This window comes from Stylophora pistillata, chromosome 10 (assembly GCF_964205215.1).
Source record: "Stylophora pistillata chromosome 10, jaStyPist1.2, whole genome shotgun sequence".
NCBI classification, from domain to species: domain Eukaryota; kingdom Metazoa; phylum Cnidaria; class Anthozoa; order Scleractinia; family Pocilloporidae; genus Stylophora; species Stylophora pistillata.
In genome coordinates, this window is record NC_142528.1 from 868,716 (window position 1) to 885,000 (window position 16,285).

Below are 16,285 nucleotides of genomic sequence, written 5' to 3' on the forward strand. Positions count from 1 at the left end.
TAATTATCTGCAAAATTGTAACTCTTGGCAAATTCTAACATCGCCCACTTTTCTAGTGAGAAAATGGTGACCTTAGAAAACAACAAGTCAAGATATCTGGTGATGGTGCTAAAATGTCAAGGATAACAAATTTCATTGTTATCTCATTTGCCTTGCTATCTGATGGAGAGAAAGTAATGTCCTGCAAAGGTAGATGGATAGATACATTAGATAGATAGATACTTTATTAGGCACAGAATCCATAAAGCTAAGTCATTTATTTGCAATGAAGCTCTGCAAGGTAACTGCTGCTATGGAACTTTCAGTAAGCATAAATGTTTTTACAAATCATGTAAAACTATATGCATTTTAACAGGAAATCACACAGTTGGAATTGTTTCTGGAAGTGAGGATTATGATACTCTGAAAGCTTCCTGCAAAGATCTGTTTGCTGAAATTAATGAGCTGGTTAATGAAGGAAAAATTGAGGTGGATGGTCACAAGGTACCTTTGGACTTCTATTTGTCTGTTGATTACAAGGTAAGGGAAAACATAATTTATATAATTATGGAAATCTTGCCATACATTGAAATAAGCACCCCAAACACTCCAACATGTTATATGGACTTAACAGTATATGTTGCACCCCTTTAACAAAATTTTTAAAATTGATGAGATTCAAGTGGCAAAGAAAACTAATCTAAATTGCTTATGCAACCAAGGAAATTACATGATGTCATGCCTGGGCTGCACACAGTATTGTATTCATTCAAGTATTAAAAGTGCATTCTTAAAATAAACACTGCTCCTGAATAAGCACTTACCACAACTACAGATTTAATAAGCACTAAATGCAGCACATATTCAAGTGAATGCAGTACTGTAATTTACAAATTATCAAGTGTTAATCAGTTATGAATTATATTGCTGAGTTCCTTCTTCTAGTTCTTGGGATGAACAGTGCATGTGCTGACTATGCCTGCATATACTGCAAAATACACAAGGATGCCCGGTAAAAACAAAAAATTACAATTAGCTATAATCATAGAACCTGCTTTCCTTTCTTATACAATAGATGTGTCTTAATGACGAAATATTCACTTCTTATTGAAACTGAATAAAATTTTAAAATAACAAATTATGTTTATTTCAACAGATGGGACACAACTAAGCCAGAAAACTATTACTGAATGGATGGGAATAGGAGAACGCTGGCTGAAAACAAAGATCTCGCCAATAAATCAAATAACAACTATAGATGCATTAGATCTGCTCTGCTAAAAATTCCAATTGAGAACGTAAGGGTAGACGAGCTTCACTTACTGCTTCGAGTTACAGGTACTTCATCCATATAGAATCAACGTGTATGTTAAAGTTCCTGGGATGTAGTCTTTTTTAAACTTGTCCCCAGATTTTCCCTGGCTCACGAATAACAATCTGGGGATAAGAGTAAGTCCTTGCTGCACTCTAAGGAAACAGAACTTTTGGCTTGAATGTTTTAAAAATACTTTAAAAACTGAAAACGAAGAGGTATTTTTCTGTCTGTTTACAGATAGATTGGAGAAGAACATTCTCAACAATGCAATTGAGAAAGACAAGAAAGACAACCTTAACAAGGTACCATCAGCCAGAAAACACAAAACCATGCAAAAAACCATAGAGGCGATTAACAGTTGTGGGGTGAGCTTTAGTGTATGGGAGAAGCGTAATGCTGATGGAACGCCAAGTGGCTTGTACGATTGGACAAGCCATGGTTGGGAATGAGAAGAAAAGAGTGCTCCCAAGCCTTCCCGAGAAGTTCCCACAGATCCTTGATCCAGAACACTGTGATTCAATCACCAAAATATGGAAGGTGTTTTTTTTTTGTTTGTTTTTCAGCTAATAGCAGTTACATTTTCTCTGGTCTGACACAGTGGCATCATACTGAAGAACCTTAGCTTGTCTCTTATCTTCAAACACATGATAAATTGCATACATTTGTGCTTTCGATTATAGAGAATGATGTATGTTAATAAATTACAAACTAAAAACTTTGGCAATCCTTATATTTTTATAGGGCTTTGACAACGTATAGCAAACATTATCAGCTTGGAAGCCAAGTCAAAATCGCATAGATTCCTTCTTTAAGGATGTAAGTTGAATTTTCTTCTCATTTTAACTCCTTTCAAGTAATTGCTAAGATGGTTATGGATTTAATTAATGGTACAATTCCTAGGTTTGTACAAAAACTAATTTGTTGTTACTTAATTCTAAACAGGCAACAGAGTGGATAAAATTGTATCTATCACTTGGTGGAGAGGTCATTGGATATGAAAATGCTTCTGTCACCCCATACTTTCATATATTGGCCTACTACCTACCCCGATTCATCAGAGACGAGACCCCTTTTAAATCATTCACAGGCCAAGGAGTTGAAAAAATTAATGATACTGTATGCTCCATATATCACAAGAAATGCAACAAGCATGATGCATGCAAAGAGGCAATTCTAGCCCTGGAAAGAATTGAACATCTTCAAGATGTTGAAAGGCAACCACATCAGTATACCAAAAAAAAAGATGAGTACTGGGAAGCTGACATCTTTGAGCAAAGAAGAAAGAGACCACAACTGTGTGTTGCCTCAACACAAGATGATGAACCACCAATTACTGAGGGTGATGTGGACACAATGACCATCCCTGAGCTAAAAACCAAACTCAAAGAAATGGGAATTGCTAGCAAATGTAGGAGAGAAGACAAGCTAAGGGAAATTCTCAGGGAAGCTATTTCTGACAATACAAATGATTGATTTTTGATGATAGGTTTTAAAGTTGATGCCAATACACTAATTCTAATTGAAGCTCTTGGAAATGTCCAATCTCTCATTGGAACTGGGCCAATTGGAGAGGCATTGATGATGAACAAAACAGTGGACCTGCATTCTGTAATTAACTAGCTTCACAATTTTGTAATATTGCATGCTTTCTTGCAAAAGTGTATTATCACTTTTTCAATTGGTGCTTGTGGTGCCTGCTTCAGCATTCCATTATCTTTAGTGTATTGAACCGGAGTCCAGCTTAAAAGGGGTTTCATTTTCAAAGGGAAATCCACAGATTTACCCTGTCCATGGAGATCAAGGTAATACCACCAGCTCTCAGGAAGGGTGGTAAAACGGAAGAAGTCTTCTTTATTGTAAAGTTTGTATCCAGGGTGTTCAGATACAACCCCTCTATCTCTCCATAGATACCTCTGCACATCAAAGTCAATTTGTACATCTACAGGGGCGGAAGACTTCCCTTTCAAACCTCTTAGCATGGCATGGTAGAAGTTTCTTCCAGCCACCTCTAACCGGTAGCTATCCGGCTTGACAGGCTTTTCATAAGTTCTGAATTTTGAAATAAAATAAAACTACAAGCTTGTGGATGGTAAAACTGCATTTATTACTGTATTACATCAACGGTTATACATGGTAAACTCAGTGAAAAAAGGGAAAGAAAAGACGAGAAGAAGGACATTGAGTAACTCAATCAGTTATATAAGGCAAACATTCACCGTAATAAGGGTGGTGTGAGGTGATCTTCTGGCTCCCAACTGCAGGCTTGCAGTGGCCAATCTTTCCATTTCACAAGATACTCCTCTTTCTCACAATGAAAGAACAAACATATCTCACGATCATCCCAAAAAAATAAAATCAAATAAATCGAAAAAACATTTCGTTCTGACATGTACTCACATGGCCAACTTTCCTCTTCTCAAAGAGCCTATCCACTTCATAAAACTTCCCTTTACTTTTTCTGGCAGTGTCATACAAAACAACACACGATATTTCATTCAAATCCTTGTAATTTATGATCGAATGCTTTCTCTTGGAGCCTACGGCCGCCATTTTTTTCTGTAAGATTACCGCTGATGTGCGCGGGCTCTAAATGTCCCAGATTTCTGGATACGCGGAGGTGACAACTTTTCCATCCGCATTCCTGATTCCTAATATCGGGGCAATGGATTTGCCGTTTGTCGCATTTTTCACCAGTCTCCAATAGGATTTACAATCCTTCACTTCATTGAACAATTCCAAGTAGTATCTGCTCTTAGATAGCTTCACTTCCCTTGTCACTCTATTCTGCAACTCCCGATACTCAGCCCACAGATTTGGATTACCGAGATGTTGTGCCATTTTAAGCATTTTAAAACGTTTATTCGTCAAGTGCCGTATTTGCGGTGTTATCCAAGGTACCAAGGTAATGTGGTTTTCGATAAAGTCCTGCTTGAGATAAATTAAAGACGTAACAATACGCTTTAATTTTGAAAAACTACACATTCAAAGACTGAAGGAGATAAAAACTCAATAAGATATATTTTGAGGAACGAACACACTACTGCAAACAATTCTGTATTGTATTTTCAAAGTCGGCTTAAACAATCCTCGTAAAAATTTCTTATTCCTTCCCTCTAATGAAAGCGAGTCGGTCGTTTAGGCAATGAAAAGAACGTAAATTTAGTCAGATTTTGCGAATTTGCCCGAGGACAGAAAGTAACCATGGATTTTTTTTTTCACTTTTCTCAATAATTGGTCTGTCCGGCGATAGGAAATAAATCATTCTGTGGAGATTGTAACTGACGCAATAGAGCAGCGCGCGACCTTTAATTTAGTTGCACGCGCGGCCTCGTAACATTACGTTTTAGTTTAAGGTGGCTCGTACCAGTTTCCTCGCGCGGGGAACAGGTCACTCTTGCGTGACGCGCGAGAGAGAAACGTGCGAAAGAAGCGCGAGATCAAAAGATGAAAATTCAAAACAAAGATGGCGGCGTGTGGAATTTTTTCTACTTTTGTGAGAAGTTTACCTAAGAGCGTGTATTTGATGTGTTGAATGGCCACTGTGAATGCAGGAGAAAGAAACTAAGATAAAGAAGACGATTTTTGGAGAAGTAAAGTTTGCTTCACTTCATATCTAAAAGAAATATTCAACCGATTTGAAATCTTGCGACGGCGAAAAAACAACAACTCAAGCGAAGGATAATCTACCTTAAGTGAAAGAAGACTTTGAAACTTCATGGAAAATAATATGATGTAGCCAGAAGTCGTGTGAAGTATTTTTAAGATGAGCCCGGGAGGCTGTCTTTAACAGCTGTTTAATGATTTCTTAGCAGTAAAGGCGAATTTACGTATGTAAACATCAGATCGCGGGCGCCCGCGCGAGCACACGCAATTGTCAGCCGTAGCTATAACAGATCATGAGCAAATGCCGATCTTATAGAATCCAGATTTTTAAATGCGCTAGAACGCGCGTGGAAATTGGTAAACTCACGAAAGCTATTGCATGAAAACAAGTCCGGTGACCCCTTCTTTTTATTGTTCCAATATGATAATAACGTCGAAAGGAATCATAAAAAAAAAATAGAAAATTCTGCGGAAGGAAATTTGTGATGTGTGAAAATTGCCTTTTTTCTAGATTTTCTGAAATTCCGCTCCGTAGAATTTTTTGAAAATCTTTGTGCATTTTCCTTTTCAAGTGCCAAAAGCAATCACTGAAAAAAAAAAAAAACACGGGGTCACCGGGTTAGCTTTTGAATTATTTAAGCCACAAGCTAAAAAATGCGTCTGAATAAGCCTATGAAAGCGTTGCCATGGACACTGCTTGTGACGAAATGACACCTATTTTTGAATAACCAATGATTATCTAATTGAACCCTATAAAAGTGTTCAACTGGCATTGGTCAGTCTTTTTGTCGTATTCTTTCAAAGTTACAAACCATCAAAATGATGAAAACTGGTACCAGCCGCCGTAATAAGGAAATTATTATCTTTATTAGAACTATCGCAGAGACGTTTATTTACTTTAAATCATATCAAACTGTTCCCCACTGCGATGGACATTTGTTTTTGTCGGTTCCAGCCTGGCGCGACCGCTAACCCAGATGCCCTCCTCAGCAAATTTTCAAAATGGCGGACAAGCCAAAGAGAGAGATAAGAGAACCAAAGCGATTCTGCAACGAATACTCTGCATACACCCCTGTTAAAAAGGTCATTTCACAGGGAAAAGATACAAAATTGTATGATGTTGAAGTCACGGAGGTTGACAAACCCAACAAGAGACTGAAAATTCACTACATTGGCTACAGTACACGCTTCGATGAGTGGAGACCCTTTGGGGTTCTGTCCTCGTGTACCGGTTCACAAGAGCCAATACAAGAGACCAAACAATACACAATAGCTAACCGATAACTCCTAAACAAAGAAAGAACAATGGTAATTCCCTTGTGAATCGGTACACCAGGACAGAACCCCCTTCGGGGACGGTGAAGCATCTGAATATTTTCCTTCGAAATTGTATAGATTAGTAGGATGCAACAAAAATTTATTGGACGACGTTTAGGGTAAAAACAGAAATCTAACCTGAAAAAAATGAATTTATTCCGACTCTTTCGGAAAATCACTTTACAAATCTTACTTGTTTATCTCGTAAGTAAACGATGGTGAAGCGCTTTCCGAGCTACCCGATTCTTTTCCCACTGGTTTCACGCTTATAAAACAGGAAACGAACAAAAGGAGGAAGGTGTGGCTGTTTTGACTAGCCATTTGACGAGGTTCAATCTGCTTCTTGTTCGACAATTTACATATCAAAACAAAGAAAATTTGTTCCTCTTTTTGATTTTGGCGTACATTTTCAATTTGCGCTTGCGTAAGAGAGAAATCGCCCAAGACTCCTTGCTCGGTCTTGTTTTGACCGCGAACGCCTTCTTAATTTTGACGGACCCGCTCGGGAAAAGGTGAAAATGACGAGGGAAAAACTTTACTTTGTAGTACGAAAATACACAAAATGGAAAGCGATGATATTATAGTACAATATTTCGGTGGTACATTGTTAACTTTTTCTACAGAGAGTCGGCAAAATGATATAACATCCAAAAATCGCACTCGATTTGAGTGGGCCGATGAAGTGGGCGTGGTCACGAAATTCAGTAAGAGACTATTTGTACCCCGTGAGTTTGATATGAAGTCTTCTGTTTGTGAATTTGCTAATACGCGAGTGCTACTTTCGTTTCTAGAAAGTTCTACCGTATCACAAGCGCTCAGTCAAGAAAGCGCTGCGACAGCCTGCAAGCTGTATAAGCGGTTAAGTTGTTTTTCTTGTCATACCAGTTAACGCAAGATCTTTCAACTGAAAGCGAAGTTTTAGCCGCCGTGCTTAAAACTTTGTCATTGTTTTAATGATAGCGGCACTAAGGTAAATATCTTTACGCTTTTTTAGTTTATTTGATTAGGCAATTTGTATCCTTCTTTCTTTGATTGTGATTTATCGCTTCTGTGAAGTAAGTTTAAACTTAAAATATTAAGTTAAGCGAAAGTTGCATACGAAATCGTTGTACCGTTAATTGTAAATCGTTATTTTATTTCTCATTTGTAATTTGTTTGTAATTTTATTTTAGTTCTCACGGTGTTCGTTTAGCAAAGTGTTCATGGTTAAAGAAGTTGAATCAATTTGACGAACATCAGATTGTGAACGTTGTGATCACGGCAGCAATAAAGATGGGTAAAAAAAATAGACCTCAGCGAATAGGTATTATCAAGACATTCCTATTATGGGTAATAAGCTGGAGTAGGTAGAAATAATTTTTTGTTAGAGATCGAGCTTTAGCATAGTTGCGAACGCCGACTACAAGTATTGTGTAATAAACTGCGAAGTGCTTATTTTGCGATTTTCTGTTTTTATTTCCAAGAGGGTTTGTTGTCTACTGTTTTACACACAGCTTTGTCAATCCCGCTAATATTTCAAATCGCCAATAATTCAAACCTGAAGTTGGGTCCTCATCACTCTCTAAGGACCCTCTGTGAAGTATGGTGCTGTTTTGATGGTGTTGGAAAATTTTGAGCTGATCGCAAAACTCATGGCAAATTGTAGACAAACTACTAAAACGTCTTAGACATGTATGTACCCTACAGTTTGGGATTCTCGGGAACAAATCAGGGGTATATATTACGTTTTTCTCCTTCTTAAATTCTAGTGGTCGATGGTGACTGTTGTTTGAAGTTAGATCTATACTTCCAGTTTCGACTGTCGATGACGTCAGTGACAGTCTTAGCTCGGTCTTCCACCATCTGTTATAATCAGAGCTCTGACACAAAGGAAAACAACAACCAACAACTCTCAAGAACTAAGAGCTAATTTATTGATTTTAACAAACCGTAGTTTCCAGCATGTTACCATAATTAAAATTATAAGCAAGTATCAGTTCTTTTTAAGTTTACATGCATTAATTTCTCGTTGTTATCAGGGATAAACGTTCTTCCTATACGATGATTACAGCGTTCTACGGCATTTCAAGTCAAAACGCACGAGACCCTCCTGAAAATTATTCTAGAAGTTGACAGAAATATAAGAATCTAGCAAGTAAATAAAGTTTTGCTTAAACTTGAACGTGCCATCACCTTGGCATATATAACCGCTCTTGTACCCTGAATGATGGAGTTAGAAACAGAACCGACTGAGTCTCAAAATGGGAAAAAAAAACACCAAAGAGTCGCCACTTCTACAAGTTGGTATCTATTCCTGGCCAGTGTTCCATTTTCTCAGGATATCGCTAGAGGTGAAGCCGAACACTTTCCAATCGACTGGAAATCGTGAAACAAAAACAAAAATATTCACAAACGGCGGACTCTGATTATAGTAAGCGAAGGACACCATGCGAATCGAAAAATAAAATAATCATTTAAATTTCGGGGATAATTTTCAACTTACGCCAATGACACCAAAAATACGCGAGAACATATAGTCGGCCCGAATGCCGGAAAAACAAAGACATGGGGTCTAACTGGCCGTTTGAAATCTGTAAATCGATCTTTCTTTTGAGCTGATGAAAAAAAAATAAAATAAAATAAAATGTACAAAACAAAGAGTTGCATGATGAACCATCACTGTCAATTGAAAAGCATTCTTAGACATGTAATGATCGAAATACGCTAGAATGTAAAGACCTGTTTTCACGATAGTTTCCTCATAAAATACCTGCTAGTCCTAGTTTCTCGCAAGATATCAATAGTTGATATTTTTTAGCCAAAGTCTAATCAGCTGTGACGCAGTATTTACATTAAGCTGGCCTACAGGCAAAACCAATTTGTCGCTAAAATAGCCATAGTCGTAAGAAATAAAACTAAAATTGTTGTTATTCGTTTTTGCACGTTCTTCAGGCAAATTTCAACCCATGAAGTATAAAATTCATTTGTTCTTGCAAGCAGCTCTGTATCAGTATCCCACATCTATTTTGTTCCCTACTTTGAGTGAAATTTGCCTTTCTTCCTTGCACGCAGTATACTGATAATTTATGTTTCCAACTTACTTCACACGCACTTGTATTTGACTTCCAGATATTTAAATGTTCCGCCACATGGGTCGCCATCAAACTCTGGATTTGTCGCAACCAGCTGACAGCTGACTTTTCCGTTGCATTTTGTCTGCACGATTGAAAGAGAGTTGTTAGAGCGACATGCTGTGTTCGACAAGGCTGCATGGTTGCATGTGCCTCGGTCCAATCTTCCGTAATTCGCATACACTATGTCGATCTTTCTCTCGTTTTCACACCTGATTCGGCTACTGTTGCCTTCACAAATGATAATTGGCCACACTTTCACTGCAACAAAGAAGACAAAGAAGACACCGTAAAGAATAATATCTTCAAGAAGCAATCTAGGAATTCTCAGCCGCTCTTGAGCACAGAAAGTATTATTTGTTCCACCAATGTTTTCACGTTTAGTTGTTTCGCGTTAGTATTTGCTAACCTTACATTCAATATAAAACGGGACATTCGATCATGGAAATGATGAAAAAATTTTTCCAGTCGATACCACAAAGATTTCTGTCGTTTCCATAGAAACCGTCCTTAAATGGTTGGCCGTGTGCTACACTTCACACTTGTCTGCATCCGTATCTTTCACAATACGTTCTCAAGTTTCGTATGAAATCGTCTCCTCTTAGTCTAAACACTTGAAACTTTTTGATCTTGGAACGTTGAGAAAAACATTAACATTGTATACCTAAGAAATACTTACCATTGCAGTTAGTTCCATTTCCATCAAATCCATATTTACATGTGCAGTTGTAAGAACCTAAGGTGTTATTACACTCAGCATTTACATCACAGATGTGTGTTCCGCTAGCACATTCGTCTATATCTAAAGCAACAAAGTGTGAAATATTACTTTGAAAAGCTTCCTTCTTGCCCCAAGTGTGTTTCATAGCCGTGGGAGGCATTTTCATACTGATCTGTATCTATTCATCAATGTACGTTTTCAGGTTTTGAGTGAAATCTGCTCCTCTCTAGATCTGTCTAACGTATTGATCTTAAAATTTTAAGAAAACATTAACATAGTAAATCTGAGAAATACTTACCAGTGCAGTTAGTTCCATTTCCATGAAACCCATCTTTACACGTACATTTGTAAGATCCCAGAGTATTGTTACAGTCAGCGTTTACATCACAATGGTGTCTTTCGGCACACTCATCTATGTCTAGAAAAAGAAAAAGAAGAGCAAGTGAATCAGTTCTGTTATTTCTGCTTTTGATGGAAGTCATCACAGAAAATGTGATGTTAAGTTGCCTGTGCAGTTAGTTCCATTCCCATTAAATTCATTTTTGTAAGATTCCTGGATATTGTTACACTCAGCATTTACATCCGACATTCGTGTGTTCTGTCAGTGCATTCGTCTATAGCTAGAACACGAAGAGGAATATCTTGTAAGTGAGATCTTTTTGTTAAGTCGCCTCAGATAACAACGTTAGCGCATTCGTCTATGTCTGAAGCGACAAAGTTTAAATCACAGTTTTAAAAATGAGTTTGAAATAATCTTGCCGCAAATACTTTCCCCGTAATGTAAGCTAATGTGAACGCTTCCTGTTGTCAGATAAGAATACTTACCTGTACAATTTGTCCCATTTCCTTGGTATCCATGTTTACACCTACATGTGTACGATCCATTCGTGTTGTTGCATGCCGTGTTGCCCCCACAGCCGTGCTCCTCCGTGTCACATTCGTCTATATCTAAAGACGAAGGAAATTATGAATATCATTGTAATGTAGCTCCTAAAAAAATTAGTGGTGTCATCTTGACGTAATATTCGTGCCCTACACAGTTTCTCACCGACTTAGAAAGTTAAGGATGGCGAGAAGAAGAAAAACAAAATCTAACCAAAGTTACGAATCCAGCTTCGAAAATGAGCACTTTGTTATACATTCGTCATATTTCTACTAATCGTAAATGTAAAGGTTTCCTTACCCTCATCACAATTATGGCCTTTAAATCCAGATCTAGGAACACACAAACACCGATAATCTCTGTCTGTAAACCCAGCCTGGCATGTTGCGTTATTCTTGCAGGGATTTTTCACGCATGCGTTCTTAAAAGAAAAAGAATAGGGCCACTTAGATAGCTCAGCAAGCTTGATTCCTGCACGCGTACGTGTGTTCGTGTTCGTGCGTTCTGCATACTCTTCGGTTCTATCAGATCTTCTGTCTGCCTTCGCATGTACTCTCATTTTTCATCATTTACCTCAGTTTCACGCACACTTCTTGGTTATTGACGCAAATATTTGCGTTGAACACATTTCTTCGTGTTCTGCTCGTGCGCGAGAGCAAAATCTGCGTGACTTGTTACAAAGTATCAGAACAGCCCTAGAGGTAGTCATTAAAAAATAGAAAATATAGGCCTCCAGTATTCCCGTATTTCAAATTTCTTAAAAGAGCGTGCAATGCTCATACACTAAATTTTTGCCCTTGGAAGGGGAATTCAGATGGATGACGGAGTCTGAGGGATCCACTGTCTCGTGACAAACCTTCAATGAGCAAAAGGTTTCGTACTCTTGGCTTACATATTTCATTCTCACCTCAGCTCCGCGATAGGTATAGTTTTTGCTCTCTACAAGTTCCTCATCGTGTTCAGCAGTAGCGTTATTCAGGTCACAAGTGTGAGTATTAGATTCCTTTTTTAACTCATGGAAGTTATAACTGACGCAGTTGGGTTCCAGGTAGCATTCCAACATGCAGATATCCTCGTCGAATACCTCAACAGTTCGAACTGTGTGATTGTCCATCCGGTAGCCAGGTTTAGGAAAACTGGTAAACTCCAAATTGCGACAGTTACCTGGAAAATGATAACGTTGAGTTAGAAAAGTTGCTTTTTAACGCTCAGCACTTCAATGGAAACTGGAATTATGGAACAGTGTGACTGGTGATGAGTCATTAGGGACCTTAAGCAAACCACAGCGGCGACAGCACCGAAGACTCGGGGAAAAACAAAAGATCTAATCGGCAGAGCAATAACTCAGCACGTGCGTTTTAAAACTAAGTACATTTCTTAGCCGTCCTTTGCAAAACAACAACGTGAAATACCAAAATTTGCGTCGTCTGGGAACCGAAACCGCGACGGCAAATTATTTTAATTTCCATTTGGAACTCAACGCTACTTTTATACATAATGTTGAGGCTGAGGTGTGGCGCCGTATGAGACGATGAACACATGCAGCCATTTTGGAAATTCTAATTAAAAGTAGAAATTGATTTTTTAATCGACGTCTTCCTTGGCGTTGCCGCCCTGACTGCTTAAGGTAGATATTGCTTTAGTTTAGGCTTGATTTTTGACTCCTGGATTACCACCAATCTATGTCAATCTCTTTAGTAACTGATTACTGAAATTTTTAACTCTACGTTCGCTTTGGTCAGCTATCCTTATCGATCGATCGGTGCCGAAGTTCAAGAACAACTGGTATTGATATGTACATCGACTCGTGTTTATCACCTTATAATCGTCGTCATGCCGAGAATATTAATTAGTTCGTTTAGAAAGTTTTCTCGGAGTTTTTTTTTGCTATTAATTCAAAGCTGAATTCATGGAAAGGATGTGTTGTTACTGATGTCGCGTGACTTCAGATTTTGAGCTCACTGCGTGTCAGTGATGCTGACGGTTTTATCAACTTTATGAAATGCTAGGAAGGTTAATAACTTCTTTACTAACTTCTTTCAACGCCAGGGGTCCATTTCTGGAAAGTCCCGGTAACTTAATGGGCCCGTAAAGCTGTTCTGTTTTCATTCAAGATAGGGATTTCAAAAGCTTTGAAAATGATGTGATAAAAGTATCAGCTAAAGAAACAAAAGGGACTGGTTTGGGTGCCAGAACCTGCTTTCCTATCTTTTAAATTTTGATTTCAAAACATAGTTACGGGTCCGTAAAGTTACCGGGACTTTCGAGAAACGGGCCCCTGGTCCAAGGTTTTTACCGCTAAAAATTAACTTTCCATCCATAGTATGCATTAAAAATTAACAGGTGGCGAAACGCTGAAAGTTAGCCTCGGGCATGTACATTGTAAGGGCATAGTTGAGTTCAATAGGAACAACAAATCCTAAAAATGTCAAATTATGGTCGAGTGAAAAAGGGATCTGTTGAAATGAAACATGCTTTCTAAGTTCTGATACCTAAGTAGCAACTGACATTAAAACTTTTAAAAAATATGGAAAATAGGAGAACGAGTACTGAGGTCACTGTTTTCGAAGAGTTAATTACTTTTCCTAAAAAGTTTCTTTTCGTTTACGCCAAAGGGTAAAGTTGGCATTTTCACACTATGCTCTTCAACTTCTGTTTACCAACATGTAATTTTTTGATGGATCACTAAAATATTCTGATCGATGTTGATGGCAGGCTGAGCTGTAACAACAAGTTTGCTTTTTTGTCAAATTTACTCACTAAGTGAAAACGCGGACTCAAAGTTAAGTGTTGATTGTGGAGTTCGCAGCCTAAAAAGCATGTCTGCATCAATTAATGATTAATTCCTTTTCAAAAACTCATCCTCAGTGGTGAATATGTCCATGGTTTTCCATCAAACAGAATTTTCACCAAGCTTTCTTTCCTTCCTCAAGAACCTATTTGGAACTTATGTTATAAATCATATCGCATGACGCCATAATCTTTTCTGATTATCATAAAACTTGTCCACTCTAATTCTAATACCGACAAATATTCCTGTTACCAGTTTCAACTAGGTAAACTGAACAATAATCGTTTTTGATAAATCTAGAGTCCACCTGTTTAAAGATTTTTGCCTACAAAACCATCAACTTGTGTTCTGGAGTATAATCAAATATATTTTATTTCCATCTAAGTTGAAAATCAATATTTGTGAACATATGAAAATCCTATATGTGAAGATCATATTTAAGTTCCAAATATGAGATATTTTAAGATGAACAAGATGTTCCGACGCAACTGTTTAAAAAATTTTCGATCTTACCTTGGAATACAAAGGCGGTCATTCCTTTAATTTGTTGCGAGTTTGGGGAAATATCTTTATTATCACACAATCGTACTGGGCCGCGCACTATAAAACACCTAAGGGGCTCATTGACACTATTGTCATAAGTCTCCGATATGATCACACAAAACTCTTAATCAACAAACTTTTTTGTCGAAAATCACCTGTTTAGGTTGAGTGAAGTGAAAGTGTCCCTCTAGCTAATTTGAAAAATTCTTTCTGTGGTAGGCTAAGATCTTTAATGACCAATTCCTTTCATCTACCAGCTCACAAAAATACACAAAGTCCTCGATCTGTGCTTTATCAGCCTTTAGATCAACTTAACGTTAAATTGCGCCAAACAGCCGGGCTTTCTTACATTAGATAACGAAACGTACGTTATTTCTCTTTTTGTGATGAATAAAAAGACTAAACTGCGTCGCTTGACGATTTTCGCTGCTGTGTAAATTTTTAATTTGGTCCTGCCGAACCATTTCAGTTGGGTTCAAGTAAATCTCTCAAAAATTTTTCAGTGCGAAGACAGTCTGCCAGAAGTCATCGCATATATTATGCGTGATCGATGAGTCGAAATTAAAACTCGGTTCACGGACTTCTTCGTAGAGTCAGTTTTTTCCTTCTACTGTTGGCTACTCCAAAAATCATGTTCCCAAAAAATTTTGTGTTTGTACTCGCTTGATTTTCAAAAAGTGTGTTGCAAAATGACTTTCAAGACTTGTTTATGGCGAAAAAGGATATTAAAAAGTAATTCGATGTTTAGTAAACTTTGAAAGACTTCTTAGACTATCTGTTAAGACATATATAACGATAGGAAAATCTCACCTTGTCCTTCTGGTATCAGGGAAGCCAAAACCGTGAGAACGAAGCAGTAGAATACAAAGAGCATGTTCCCAGAAATAACGCTCTTTATAATTTTAGCGAACCGTCTATTGTGAGTTTTTCAACTTTGCACATGAGACAGCTGAAGTTGAATTTTTGTTTAAATACACCACCTCCTGTTTAATTATGACGTGCTCATTCGTTGTCACAAGTTAATTAGTTTCTCTGGGAACTAGTTGGTTGGTGAAACTCCATCGTACTTATGTAGTGCACATTAACGGCCTTCAATTTGAATTAATGAAGGAAGATAACAGATGCATTTTTTCTATTCTGGCTCCATCGTGTCCGTCCGAGAGCAACGTATGAGGCAATTTTAATTTTATCAATTGTTTACACGCTCCTCGTCCACCCTCACTTGAGTGTAAAATTGAGATGACCGTTTTAACGAAAACACGTTGATGTTCCGAATTTTTGGCATTGATTCTAACGAGGAAATTATCAAAGATATCCTTGATTGTTTGGTGAGGCCAAATATTCACGTGGGTTAGCGTCATTCGTACATGCGTGACTAACGCCCTCCCCCTCCCCCTCCCCCCTCCCCCCTCACCCTCAGCACCCTTTCAGTTTCGGTTTTTTAATTCATGGGAGCGGAAAGGGAGGTGGGAGGTGATTCGCAAGCTAACACTCAATATCAGCAGATAAAAAAATTAATTTGTAAGAACTCTCGTAAAAGACCTACTAAACGATAGGTAAAATCAATTTAAATTTCTAAAACTACAAGGCTTCTGTTTGTGTTATGATAAGTGGGTTGTAAGTCACGTGATCTCAGGGATCACGTACAATGAGAAACTACTGAATAAAGCTCTTGTCTTTGACGAACGACAATTATACTCGGCTGGTTCGATATTTGTATATTTTAATCACTTTATTCGCTCGCAATACTCCAAAACTCAACTCGACTCGCTGTTGAAAAACACTCGCCCATAGCAACGAACCGACCTGTCAATTCACATAGCAACGCAAAAATAAATAGATAAATAAATGTACAGGAAACGGGAGGGACAGCTCTTGAAGTTGAACTCATAACATGGTACCAGGATCTCTTTCAAAGAAACTTTTCTGACTCCTAATTCCGACATGGAACGTATCAAACCTCCCTCGGAATTGGATATTGATAGTCTCAATCTCGCAGATGTATGGAAGGAATGGAAAGAAG

At 37.9% G+C, this 16,285-nt stretch overlaps 3 protein-coding genes and 2 pseudogenes across 6 annotated transcripts in view; 2 read left to right on the top strand and 3 right to left on the bottom strand.

The window, feature by feature from the left end:
- The window catches only part of LOC148721231 (uncharacterized), a 92,200-nt gene that overhangs the window by 26,120 nt on the left and 49,795 nt on the right, over positions 1-16,285 (bottom strand). The gene's annotated exons all lie outside the window — the stretch shown is intronic.
- On the top strand, positions 14-2,106 carry LOC148721234 (uncharacterized; annotated as a pseudogene). The gene is made up of 6 exons (XR_015992135.1): positions 14-189; positions 356-519; positions 912-991; positions 1,136-1,317; positions 1,532-1,831; positions 2,036-2,106. The product of XR_015992135.1 is annotated as an uncharacterized LOC148721234 (transcript).
- On the bottom strand, positions 2,788-3,898 carry LOC148721235 (uncharacterized). The gene is made up of 3 exons (XM_088734796.1): positions 3,692-3,898; positions 3,511-3,599; positions 2,788-3,343 (listed from the first exon to the last, which is right to left on the bottom strand). Exons 1-3 carry the CDS (start codon positions 3,842-3,844, stop codon positions 2,917-2,919), a joined length of 669 nt encoding a protein of 222 aa, XP_088590922.1. The 5' UTR covers positions 3,845-3,898; the 3' UTR covers positions 2,788-2,916.
- On the bottom strand, positions 8,104-15,236 carry LOC148721236 (uncharacterized). Of its 3 annotated transcripts, XM_088734791.1 has the most exons (7): positions 15,073-15,227; positions 11,836-12,092; positions 11,229-11,349; positions 10,871-10,993; positions 10,344-10,463; positions 10,004-10,126; positions 8,104-9,585 (listed from the first exon to the last, which is right to left on the bottom strand). In XM_088734791.1, exons 1-7 carry the CDS (start codon positions 15,134-15,136, stop codon positions 9,296-9,298), a joined length of 1,098 nt encoding a protein of 365 aa, XP_088590917.1. In that variant the 5' UTR covers positions 15,137-15,227; the 3' UTR covers positions 8,104-9,295. The 3 variants fall into 3 exon arrangements, with proteins under 3 accessions (XP_088590917.1, XP_088590919.1, XP_088590918.1); XM_088734793.1 differs by lacking the exon at positions 10,871-10,993 and having other exon boundaries at positions 15,073-15,236; XM_088734792.1 differs by lacking the exon at positions 10,004-10,126 and having other exon boundaries at positions 15,073-15,230.
- LOC148721237 (uncharacterized) overlaps positions 16,139-16,285 on the top strand; it is a 995-nt pseudogene continuing 848 nt past the window's right edge.

Excerpts from the sequence above, each read along its gene's own strand:
- LOC148721235 (XM_088734796.1), bottom strand. The coding sequence starts at position 3,844 with ATGGCGGCCGTAGGCTCCAAGAGAAAGCATTCGATCATAAATTACAAG. Across the intron at positions 3,600-3,691 it reads AGAAGAGGAAAGTTGGCCAT|AAAGAGGAGTATCTTGTGAA; the intron begins GTGAGTACATGT and ends TTTCATTGTGAG. Across the intron at positions 3,344-3,510 it reads CTCACACCACCCTTATTACG|AACTTATGAAAAGCCTGTCA; the intron begins GTGAATGTTTGC and ends TTCAAAATTCAG.
- LOC148721236 (XM_088734791.1), bottom strand. The coding sequence starts at position 15,136 with ATGCTCTTTGTATTCTACTGCTTCGTTCTCACGGTTTTGGCTTCCCTG. Across the intron at positions 11,350-11,835 it reads ATACCTATCGCGGAGCTGAG|AACGCATGCGTGAAAAATCC; the intron begins GTGAGAATGAAA and ends TTTTCTTTTAAG. Across the intron at positions 10,994-11,228 it reads AGGCCATAATTGTGATGAGG|ATATAGACGAATGTGACACG; the intron begins GTAAGGAAACCT and ends CTTCGTCTTTAG.